Here is a 12,197-nt window from a genome sequence, read left to right on the forward strand (position 1 = left end):
GGATGTTTACTGAATGAAATGGGATTGATTTATATTGTTATAATCACCTAACTGGTTTTGTTCCCACCTGTTCCCATCTGTTTTCTTTACAAAAGAAAATACTTGCTCCAAATTTCTCCTACTACATTAGATTCAAAGTATTATGGCTGTGTGATTACATGGGGCAGAGGACAAAAGAAGGGGATGGCAGTCACTGGGGACAACATAGACAAGGGTGAGGTGGAAGTAAGAGGCATCTATACAAATCATTGTGGTTCAGTCAATTAGTCCTGACCAACTCTGTAACCTCATTTGAGGTTTCCTTGGCAAAGATACTGGAGTGAGTTGTCTTTTCCTTCTACAGCTTTTTACAGATGAGGAAACTGAAGCAAACAGGGTTAAGTGACTTACCATTGAGTCACAAAAGTAGCAAGTATCTGAGACCATCTAAGTAGCAAGTATCTGAGACCAGTTGAACTCATCTCCTCCTGATTCCAGGGCCAGAATGCCATTCACTGAGCCTCATAGCTGTTACAAATGGCCCCTACCTAATGACACAGAGCCAGCCCCCACCCTGAGACATTTCTATCCCTAATCATCATAATATTATATATATGTACACACACATTTTTTAACAACAGTAATGATCTCAAATATCCCTTCCCTGTGGCCTTCTAATCTCTCTAATTGAAAACTATTAAAATCAGAAGCTGAATAAGAGGAGCACAATGGTTAAACTTCAGAAAACAGAGCATCTGGCCAGCAAGTATTCCTTCCTTGAGCCACTTTGGAATGGCGGGGAAAAGAGGCAGCATCTATAACTCATTGTCAACTAAGAAGGGCAGCGAGGTGGCACAGTGGATAGAGTGCTGGGTTTGGAATAAGAAAGACTCATCTTGCTAAGTTCAAATCTGGCCTCAGACATTTACTGACTCTGTGACCCTGGGCAAGTCACTTAACCTTGTTTACCTCAGTTTCTTCATCTATAAAGTGAGCTAGAGAAGGAAATGGCAAACCATTCCAGTATTTTTGCCAAGAAAACTCCAAATGGTACCACAAAGAGTTGGACATGCCTGCAAAACAACTCAACAACAAGGAATAATTAGTATGTGGTCAAACTGCTAGAATCGCTTTTGAGGAAGAACAAGGACCTGTGGGTTCTTATCTATCTCAGGCCCCTGTTAGATTCAGCTTTATAAAATTTTGCCATAAAGAAGTCATCCAGGGGGCGGCTAGGTGGCGAAGTGAATAGAGCACCAGCCCTGGAGTCAGGAGGACCTGAGTTCAAATCTGGACTCAGACATTTAAAACAAAAACTAACCATGTGATGTTAGGCAAGTCACTTAACCCCAATTGCCCTCCAAAAAAAAAAAAAAAAGCAAAAAAAAGAAGTCATCTGGGACAGAAAATATTGAGGCAAAGAAGAGGGCAGTTCCAGCTGTTACCTGTGAGAGAGATATAGCCTGCCATTTTCCCCTTTGCTATTTATAAGAAAAAACATTGCCTGTGGCTTTTTTTTTTTTTGCCCACACCTGGTTTAGGTACTTCTAGCATTCCTTTTCATACTTTCATTTCATCATCTACGTAAACCACATCCTCTACCTCCCATTCTACATTCTACTAAAACCCTCTCTATGTCCCTCCTATAAACTGCCAAAGGCTTTCTTTCCTTAAAAGGCCCCCTACGTTCTACTTCTCAGAAAATGACCTGTCATATGTTATCATCACACACTTTTCATCTCCAGACCTAACAAACAATGAGAGGGAAACAAACAAGCAAACACCTTTGTATTGCCAAAAATGAGACAGCGCTATTTTTTCTTTCTAATGAACAAACAGAATTTGCAGCCAGCTACTTTTCTCTTGTGGAGACTTTCCCTTTAATTCTATTGTCCTGACACATACTCACATATTCTCCTCCAAGATTAGCATCTTTTAAATACCATTGGCAGTGAAGAAATTCTTTCAAAGATTGGACTCTTTTAACCCCAGCCTCATGCCTTAAAGGAATGGTTTCTAGGCTTCCCTGTACCACCCTAGCTGATATGCATCTGATGAGCTGCAATTTGCTGAAGCAAAATAACTCTCTTTCTCTCTCCCTGTCCCCCCCTTTCTGGTTCTCTCTCTCCTCCCCATCTCTGTCCCTCAATCTCCATTTCTCTCTCTTTGTCTATATCTGTCTCTGTCCCCCTCCTGTCTCTCTCTCTGTGTGGGTGTCTCTCCTCTCCCTGTCTCTGTTTTTCCCTCTCTCCATCTCTATTTCTCTCTGTCTGTATGTATATCTCTCTGTCTCTCTCCCTGTCTCTCTCCATCTCTATCTCTCCTCTCTGTCCTTCTGTCTCTGTCTCTCTCTCCCCTTCTATTCCTCTCCCTCTCTCCTTTTCTCTCCATCCCTCTCTTTCTCTCTCTGTGTGTGTCTCTCTGTCTGTCCCTCTCTCCCTTTCTTTCTCTGTCTCCCCATCTCTGTGTGTGTCTCTCTCTGTTTCTCTGTCCCAGCACACCATAAGAAAGATAAATACCCTAGAACCTAGGTCCTTGGCCACATGTTACCTATATTTCAACAGTCTCTTGAATGCACATGCTAGGGTGTGGCACCTCATGAACCCAGATGGCACTGGGATTGGATAAGGGCCTTTACTTCTGGGCCCACTTAAAATTTGGAAGGGTCAAAAGTGCCTGAAAAAATTCTTAAATGGAAAATTAAAGCCATCTGATCAATTTCCAACTGAGTTTTGGTCAGGGCCAAAGTTTTGAGATTTTAGATGATGGCGCAAGCTGGTTCTTATTTTCCCATAGCTGTTCTGTCAGCTCTGGCTTAGTAGCATGCACGTGTAGACTTTCCTTTCAAATCTGATGAGAAATGAGGATAGAAAAAGGCCTACAGGACTTCAGAAAGGAAAAGGAAAAAAAAGGTCCCCCCAAAAGCAGGCCTAATCCGTCATCCAAAGGAAGCAAACATCCAAATTATGGTTCCTGACTCCCTATGTAGCAGGAATAAAACATAGGCATCTATACAATTCTCATTAGATCCAGACGTCCACAAGGCAATAGAATCACGTTGTAAAATTGCCAGGCCACACAAAACACTTATAATATTTGGGAAGAAATAGATATGGAGATGGGAAAAGAGAATGACTTGCTAAAGGCTATCTTTAGATAATAGACTTTAAAAAAACACTTTATGGGATTGGTGGATAACAGATTTGACATTATACATTCCCCCGAATTCGGGCAACTTCTATAATCACCTAGCACAATTCTATACTTCTACTTATCTAATCAGATTTTAATGTAACTCACTGCCTAAATAACAGCCTAAAAGGTAGGGAGCAAGGGGTTTTTCTTTACGTCTCTTTGTTTTTTACCTTAGTTTAGCCAACACTTGATTTCCTACCTTTTAAAAGAGAAATACTATAGAGAAAAAATCTGCACCTAATTGTAGCCTTGTGGGGAGGTGGGGGGGGGGAAGAGGGCAGGGAACGTTTGGAAAAAGCACAAAGTAAAAACGTGTACAGCAGAGAACAAACTCACAAGCAAGCAGAGAAAAGATGGACAGCTCTCAACGTGTAGTGTTTTTCATACAGGCTTTCTTGAAATGAAAATTTATTATTACATATTTTGAATCCTCTCTTAAGTTCTGCTATGCAGCTGGCATGCTTTTTTTTTCCTTTCTTACTTTGTATTTAAGTTCCAATATTATTGTGTTTTTGTTTCTTTTCTCTATTCTGTATGTGTGTTCTGGTGTTTGCATCTAAAAATAAAAGAAAAGACAAATAACAATGCATCTTCCCTCACAGAACAAAAACTGAGGTAATAAAGCCCACCAATTGCAAAGAACTTTGAAAATATAAATAGCCCACAATACAAGTACACCTTTCTTTAAAGACTTCCAAGTACTTCACAGCTATAATTTAATCCAGTCCCAGAGTGTGCACTTCCTGACCAAGGCTGGACAATAAGTATAGAGAGGACCAAAGAGACAGCCAAATCCCATGAGTGGCAAGCCCCAGTTATATTTTCCTACCACCTCCCCCCCCCCACAAAAAAAAGGGGAAAGAAGAATGTACAGATTGCCGCATAGATAAATGTCCCATCTTCTTCTTGGATAGTCCATGTTTCTATATATCTAGCATCCGTAATGTTTTTGATTGGGCTAATAACGAAGAATGTTGATCTGTCCAAGGAAAAGTGTGGCACAACACATTGAAATCTGGCTGTAAAGATCTGAGTTCTAGTCCAGATTTTGATGCATCCTGGTTGTGTGACTGTGGGCAAGGTATTTACTCTCACTGCCACCAGGCAGCTCTCTAAGATTCTAAGATTCTAATTTGCAAGGCATTGATCTGCATGGATAGAAAGAGTTTCCTCACTGAGAATTCCCTATACCCATGAAATCACAGGTCTGGGCCAAAAAAAAAAAAGTTCATACCATGGCACTAGGAGGTAAGTGATAAAACTGAAGCAAAATACACACATGACAGAGGTCTGCCAAAAGTTTTTCTTAAGTGCTTTAGAACTGTATTTTTTTTTTTTGCTTTTTGGAGGTGGGAAGGCAGGGCAAATAGGGTTAAGTGACTTGCCCAAGGTCACATGGCTAGTAAGTGTTAAGTGTCTGAGGCCAGATTTGAACACAGGTCCTCCTGACCCCAAGACCAGTGCTCTATTCACTGTGTCACCTAGCCATCCCCAGAACTGTATTTAAAAAAAAAAAAAAACATTTTGGAGTGTAATGTTGGGTCCATATCTGAAAAGTCTTATGAGGTCATGATAGCCTACAGCCTTAACACTGAACATTATTATTTGTCAGTCTCACTGGGATTATTATTAATACAAAAAAATTTCAAAGAACCTAACTCAGTCAAGGTCTTCTTTTCCAATAACACCAGGCTCAGTTCACTCTTATCTCTTCAGTTGCTTTTTCCTTTAGCCCAAACAACTTTCTTTCAATTCTAGTTAATTCTCCTCCCAGGCTTGCCAGGAACTGAGGAGTTCCAAGGAGTCTGGCAGGTCCCTGAGTCTGTGAGTGAGTGAGTAAACCACCTGCTATGTCCAGTCGACAAAACATATCTATGTCATGCATACATCCATCAAATGGTTTCATTCTAGGAAGAGCTGGACCCACATGAAAGCATTAAAATTCTGGCAAACACCTTGATTCCCTTCATCCCATCCCTGCCTCCTCCTAGCCCCTTGGGTTCCTTCTCTCCCCCTCGCCATTTTCCTGACTTCTAAACTAGCATTGAGAAATGCCATAAATTCATTTTATAGCCTAAACATGGGAAAATGCCAGGACATCTATGGGAAAAGGAGAGGGGGAAGGAAGAAATAGAGCCAGCATACCACACCAAAGAAGCAATGGGGGCTACATTTCTCATATTGTCTTTCCCCTAGGTTTGGCCCCATCCCCTTTTAGGATGTGGGGAAAAAAAGTAATAAAATATATATATTTTTTAAAAACCACCTAGCTGGAAGTGGTCAATTTTCATGGTGCTGTTGTTGACAGGGCCAAAGATAGTGATCACAGAAATCTTTCTGGTCGCCATTTTGCAGAAGCTCTCCAGGTATTCGTCCCGCTGCTGTACATACATGTTGTTCTCGGCCTTAGGAGCAGTGATGAGCTGGAGGTATGTAGAAGCAAGAGAGTGTTAGTCTGGGTGTAACATTTAGGCAGACTCTACTGTAGCAATCTGAAGGAGGGGGGTGGGGTAAGATGTGTGCTGAAGCCATCTCAAATTGGCTCCTGAGAGATGACTGGTAAATTTTCAGTGTAGGCATTTATACCTTGGAATTTGACAAACACTAAAAATCAGGGCTTGATTTACTATTTCAATGATCATTTAGGCTTAAGAAAGTGATGAAGAAAATGTTAGTGGTGCAGATTAAACTTAAAGGTGCTTTACAGATAGTTTGATTTTCACTGGAGAGCTGGTTGCTAAACATTTAACAGTATGGGCTAGAGTGAGCCAAGGCTGTTCATTTACTGATACAGAACATTTCAGATCTAAATAAGGGAACTCTAACTTTTTTGTTTCCCCCGGCTATTAAATTAGTCAAAAATTCACCAGATGATATTAATAATGTTTCATTTTGCCTGATTAGTTAGTTTTGTTGACCAAACACTTTTGCCTTACACAGAAAACAGAATTAAATTTCCATTGACTCTATTCAGGGTTTTTATAAAGCAGCACTACAAACAGCTTTAAAGAAAACTTTTAGCCCACACATTTTCTCTTGTACAGACATTAAAAAAAAAAAAAAAGACATACAAAGTTACACCCAGGTCTATTTGGCCAAGGATTCTGATGCTAAATGCTGGGCTCCCCACTCTGGTTCACTTATATAGTCTAGCCCCTGTAATGGGAATGCAAATTTGGAAGATCTTCCCTGCCCCTAGGCTAAAATGCACCTGAAGCCTGGGGAGGGAGGCTTGTTTTTCAGTAGATACTTCTTCATTGGCCAGTGAGTCAATAAGGTTGTTACATTCTCTGAGCCAGGAGAAGGCTATATAAGCCCTGATGTGTAGCTTTGTTTTGGGACTCACTTTGAGAAGTGTTCTGGGATTTGATCTGAATTCCGGGAAGCCGTTGTTGAGAGTCCCCCGGCTTTGAAAAACCCAGATGTTGACTGGGTATGGATGTAATGGTTGGACAGTTTGGAAAGCTGTCTACCTGATCTGTTTCTGTCTGTATATTTTGAAGTTTGGGGTGCTGACCTTTTTCCCCTGAACTAGGTAAACGATATATGTCTGACGGATTAAAGTAAGCTTGTTAACCCATTTTGAGTTGCTTTCCTTTAACAAAGCAGACCCAAGAACCTGTATGGGCAGCAAACCCTGAGCACGCTTGGGGTGCTTGCTGCTATAGCCCCCACCCCCCCATGACCCTACCAGCCCTTCTGATAGGAGGAGGGGAAGGGAAAAAAAAAAGGAACAATAATGACATGCATGCCTCTTACAGTAGGAAAAAAGTAGGTCCATTTCTTACTCTCATGACCATTCCTCCTCTATCACCTCCTTCCTCTCTGTCTTAATTAGGGGACCTTGAAGGGATAGCTTTCATCCAGGGAAACTCTAGAAATCAGCTTACATGAATATCAAATGTCAAGGCCTCCCTTCAGGGCCTCTTCCCACCTACTCGGCCATTTTAGGTGCCCTTCTCTGAATCTTCTCCAAATCCTTAAGTTTTCCGTGAAGAATTCCAATTTGATATGTAATTCTAATTTTTATGTGGGTAAGGTAGGGTTTTGTTTTGTTTTTGTTGTTGTTACTGTAGTTTTTTGCTTCTTTGTTTTGTTTTTTGAAAGGCATTTGTGGTTAAGTGATTTGCCCAGGATCACACAGCTAGTACATGTCTGAGGCTGGATTTGAATTCGGGTTCTCCTGACTCCAGGGTCAGTGCTCTATTCACTGTGCTACCTAGCTGCCCCTTCTCCTCCCAATTTGATTTTTTTTTTAATTAAAGGGGCCATCCCTTGACTCACTTGTTAAAGAGGCCTATTCACTGAATGGGTGTTACCTCACTCAAAGTGAGAACCTGCAAAGACCTTAGCCTAAAAGGGCCAGGGTCTCCCAATGCCTCCTGGGCCATCTCTAGTCATCCTGATGAATATCTGACCACTGGCTCCAGATGGCTCTGGAGGAGAAAATGAGGCTGGTGACCCTGCACAGTCCCCCCTCCCTCAAATCAAAGTCACCTGCAAGTCATGATATCATCTCCCTGATGTCATGGTCCTCTTCGAGAATGAGGGACAAACACAACAATTTAAAATGTTATAGTCCTTGGGTAGACAAGCTTGGCATAGATACATCTTGGTTTTGTTACAAGGATAATGTTTCCTTTTTCATTTTCTCTAAACATATTTTGGTGGTATTCAGCAAGAGTTTCCTTTTCTAACCAAAGCACATTGGGCCAGCATCTTCAGGGTCTAATAAGGCAGGCAGTCAATCAATGAGCATTTGCTAACAGTTTACTGTATGTTACAGGATACACAGAAAGACAAACATTGTCCCTGCCCTCAAGGAGTATGCATTGGGGGGGGGGGAGAACAACAATGATCCTTTTCTTCGTCATAACTGAATTCATCTATCAACTTAGCAGTAGAGTCTGGATAACTTTTCCCTGAATGCATTTACTTTACTTTCACTTGACTGTCCCTTTTCTGTTCACTGACAGGTTCATGAAATGAACCTTCGGAAAGTAACAATTTTCCTGAACCTTAGTTTCCTCATCTGTAAAATGAGCAGGCTGCATTAGATCATTTCTAATGTATCATCTAACTCCCAATGCTTTATGAACAAGTCTGAGATATTAATCATACATATTAAAAAGATGAGTGGAAAGGGAAAGAAAATGGGAAGAGAAAAAACATACGCAAGATATATTAAGTTAACCTGCATTAGGAAATAAGAATTGTAAAATGCTTAACACAGTGCCTGGAACATAACAAGTGCTGTATCAATATTAGCTATCATTATCATTAATAGTTTTTTTTGGCTTTTTGGAGAGCAATTGGGGTTAAGCAACTTGCTCAAGGTCACACACAAGGCTAGTGAGTGTTAATTGTCTGAGGTCAAATTTGAACTCAGGTCCTCCTGACTCCAGGGCCAGGGCTCTATTCACTGCGCCACCTAGACACCCCCATTATCATTAATATTTTTGATATCACTTCCTTAAATCTAAACAATCAACCAAATGATGGATCAAGCCCTGATTTGTAGGTGAATTTTTAAAAATTATTTTTTGCTAATTTTTGAAGTACAAATGTTCATCCTGAAAATTTAGCAATAACCTTCAGGTCATTGAATTTGAAGTGGCTACAGCACACCCCCAGCACTGGTTTATCTCAACCAATCAATAAACCTTTACTAAGTGCTTACTGTGTGCCAGGCTTACTATGTGCTAAGTGCTGGTGATACAAAAGGAGGCAAAAGACAATCTGTTCCCTTAAGGAACTCAAAATCTAACAGGAGATACAACAAATACTTGCAAAGAAGTTCTATACAGGTTAAATAGGAAATAATTAAGAAAGGGAGGGCATTAGAAATTAGGAGGAAGTGGGAAAGGCTACCTGTAAAAGATAGAATATTAGGGGGTGGCTAGGTGGCACAGTGAATAGAGCACCAGCCCTGGAGTCAGGAGGACCTAAGTTCAAATCTGACCTCAGACACTTAACACAAAAACTAGCCGTGTGACCTTGGGCAAGTCACTTACCCCAATTGCCCTCCAAAAAGCAAAAAAAAAAAAAAGATAGGATTTTAGTGGGGCTTATAGGAAACCAGGGAAGTCCATAGGTGGATTTTGAGGAAGTCAAGCATTTCAGGCATGGGGGCCATCCAGGGAAAATGTCCAAGGCCAAGAGACAAAGTGTTTTATTTGTGGAACAGCCAGAAGACTAGAGTCACTGAATCAAAGAGTACCTGGTGGAAAAGAAAGTGGAGGAAGACTGGAAAGGAGAGGGAGCTAGGTTACAAAGGTATCAGATGCCCAACAGAGCAATTTGTATTTGATCCTGGAAGCAATAGGGAGCCACAACAGTTTATTGAATACAGGGGTGACTGATCAGACCTGTGCTTTTGGAAATTCACTTGAGTGACTGAATGGAAGGGAGACTGGAAGAGGGAGGTGGGAAGACTTGAGGCAGGCAGACCCATCAACAAGCTATTTCACTATTCCAGGTTGGAGGTGATGAGGGTCTTCATTCACCAAGGTGGTGTCAGGGACAGAGGAGAGAAGAAGGTATATTTGAGAAATGATGCAGAGGTAAAATTGACAGACCTCGGTAACAGCTCAGATCTGGGGGGTAAGAGAGAGTGAAGAATCCTAGGTTGTAAGCCTAAGGAACTGGGAGGATGGTATTGCCCTCTATAGTAATAAGGAAGCATGGTTTATTTTTTGGGGGCGGATTAGAGGGAAGGGTTAGAAGTTAGATTGGGGCAGGATAAGTAGATTTGAGAATTATCAGTGTAGAGATGATAATTAAATTAAGTCCATAGTTGCTGATGAGATGCCACCTCCTCTCAGAAGATACTATGGCCCTATTTTCATTTACCCTAAAATCAAGAACTTCCACAACTTAATCCTAATCCTAGCTTCATTATTCACTGCTCCCCTCTACAAACACTGTGCTCCACCGGAGGGATCTAACCCTGCAGACACATATAAAGGGCATTTTTACCTCAACCTTTGCTCATGTATTCTTCCTCCCCAGACTTCTTCTGGAGTAGCTCTCCTCCCTACCCCACTTTTCTGAATCTGACCTGTCCATCAATGAGGTCCAGCTCAAGTCCTCTGTCTTCCACGAAGCCTGAAAAAAGCCCCATTCACTCTTACTCAAACCAATCTCTCACAGCTTTGATTTCCTGTAACATTCATTGTCTGGACCACATGTTCGGCAATTGTCATATATTACCATGAATTACTTGTTGCTTTTGTATACATTACCTCCCCAGTTATACCATAAGTTCCTTAAGAGCAACACATGCCATATTCTTTTAGTTCTGAGATTTGTGAACCTGTGCTCATATGCATGGCTGTTAGAATGCATTCATTTGTTTTTTTTAAGCAATCGTGGTTAAGTAACTTGCTCAAGGTTACATGGCCAGTTATGCATTCATTTTTAAAAAGAACAAAACCCCTCAAAGTCAGCATTATAATCTTTTGTATTCCCAGTACCTGGGAATGCTCAATAAATTGATTTAGAAGGATAATATCCTGTTCACTTTCATAATTGTTGCTGTTTTATCCTGTTCATACTGAGCTTAATTATTTCCTCCATCCAGGGGGCAGAACTGGATCTCTACAAGACAAGGAGAAAGTTTCTTACCTTTCCCACATTTGGGCATAAGATCCTTCCTTGTTCCCCTTGTAAACCTTAAAGGAGGAATACCAGGGTGTAGGACAGGGAAGAATTTACCATACTTCAACAGTCCTTACCTGGGCACTGGGTCTATTGGCCTTGCGTAACCATAAGCAAAGTGGGATTTTTTTTTTTGCTGTTTTTCTTTTGAAGTTCAGTTTCCCAGTCTCAGGCTAAATTGTAAACATCTGAAGAATTAATCCTGGTAATACACAGCTGCATCACATTAGGTGCTGAGGCACGAGGGCTTTAATGCCTTTGGGCACTAAACCTGTCAGGTGCAGAGTTTTGGCTCTATACTCATGGGCTATGCACGAGGGCTCTCTAAGCTGAGCCAATCAGATGCTAAGTAAAATGGTAAATAAGCTGGAAGATTGATATCACCTTGGGCCTCACTCACTAGAAGAGTACTTTGCCTGAGAACTCTTGAGAAGAAGAGGAAAAGACTGGGTAGCCCTTGTTAAGGGGTGCCTGGGCTATAAATGAACCCAGCAGAAGAGAAAATAAAGATGAAGAAGAAAATGAGCATTGACCATGGAATATTGAAAAGGCTAGCAGCGGTAGCAGCTGCAGAGGCTCTCTGAAGGAGCCTCCTGCTTGCAAAAATGAATTGAGCTGAAGGGCAGAGACCTGCCCATGGGAAGGAGGCTTAGCTTAAGTTCCTTTTAAGAGCTGTTATTAAGGAGCCTATGGGCTTTAAAAGTGAATTAAGGTGGTGGCTGGTAATGTGTGCAAATATTGTTGTTGCCCTATTAAGTTTTCTTTTCCCAGAGAAAGAAGGGGTAAGAGCCTCTGGAGCCTACTGTCAGGCAGGAGTAGGGAGAGCTTGGAGTGGAGCAGTCCCTAGCCCCATGAGCTGAGATATAGAACAGGAGCAGAGAGATGCCTAGTGTGAACCTAGGCAGAAGGCAGAAGCAGTAGGCCATGGGGCTCAGAATTCATCCCCAAGTCAAGATGAAGGCAGGAACAGTGAGAGTGCCAGGTGGGAGTCTGCAGCAGCAGTGTGAGGGGAAGGACGTACCCCAAGAGGACTTTACTCAGATACTTTGTTTGGACTGAGGGGATTGTAACTTATTGTAGCCTAAGGGTAGAGGGTATTTGTGTTCTCTGATATGCCTTAAAGATGTGCTGTGCTAGGAAAGACCCTGTCCTGGGACTCCCTGATTGTATAAACAAGTATTTTTGGGAATGCTATGTAAATACTAAATGCAATGATATGTGCTGTATGCCATGTTACATACTGAGTGTTTTATATATATATATACTGAATGATTTTTTTAGGGCCATGTGGCCACCTTAGTAATAAGTTATGTTGTTGTGAATGTTATGCTTTCATTTCTTGAATAAGGTTTAGTTCTGAACAA

The 12,197-nt window shown here is 41.4% G+C and overlaps 1 protein-coding gene across 4 annotated transcripts in view; it reads right to left on the reverse strand.

Annotated features, from left to right (window-relative positions):
* Window positions 1–12,197, reverse strand: part of CCDC80 (coiled-coil domain containing 80) — a 44,254-nt gene that overhangs the window by 20,783 nt on the left and 11,274 nt on the right. For all 4 annotated transcript variants that reach the window (XM_069069865.1, XM_069069862.1, XM_069069864.1 and 1 more), the window contains exon 3: window positions 5,441–5,597. In XM_069069865.1, the coding sequence (XP_068925966.1) occupies window positions 5,441–5,597 (157 nt within the window). The remainder of the gene's footprint in view (window positions 1–5,440; window positions 5,598–12,197) is intronic.

This window comes from Petaurus breviceps, unplaced genomic scaffold (assembly GCF_028583685.1).
Source record: "Petaurus breviceps papuanus isolate PSGF00001 unplaced genomic scaffold, PetGlider_PUasm1.0 90792, whole genome shotgun sequence".
Lineage (NCBI taxonomy): Eukaryota > Metazoa > Chordata > Mammalia > Diprotodontia > Petauridae > Petaurus > Petaurus breviceps.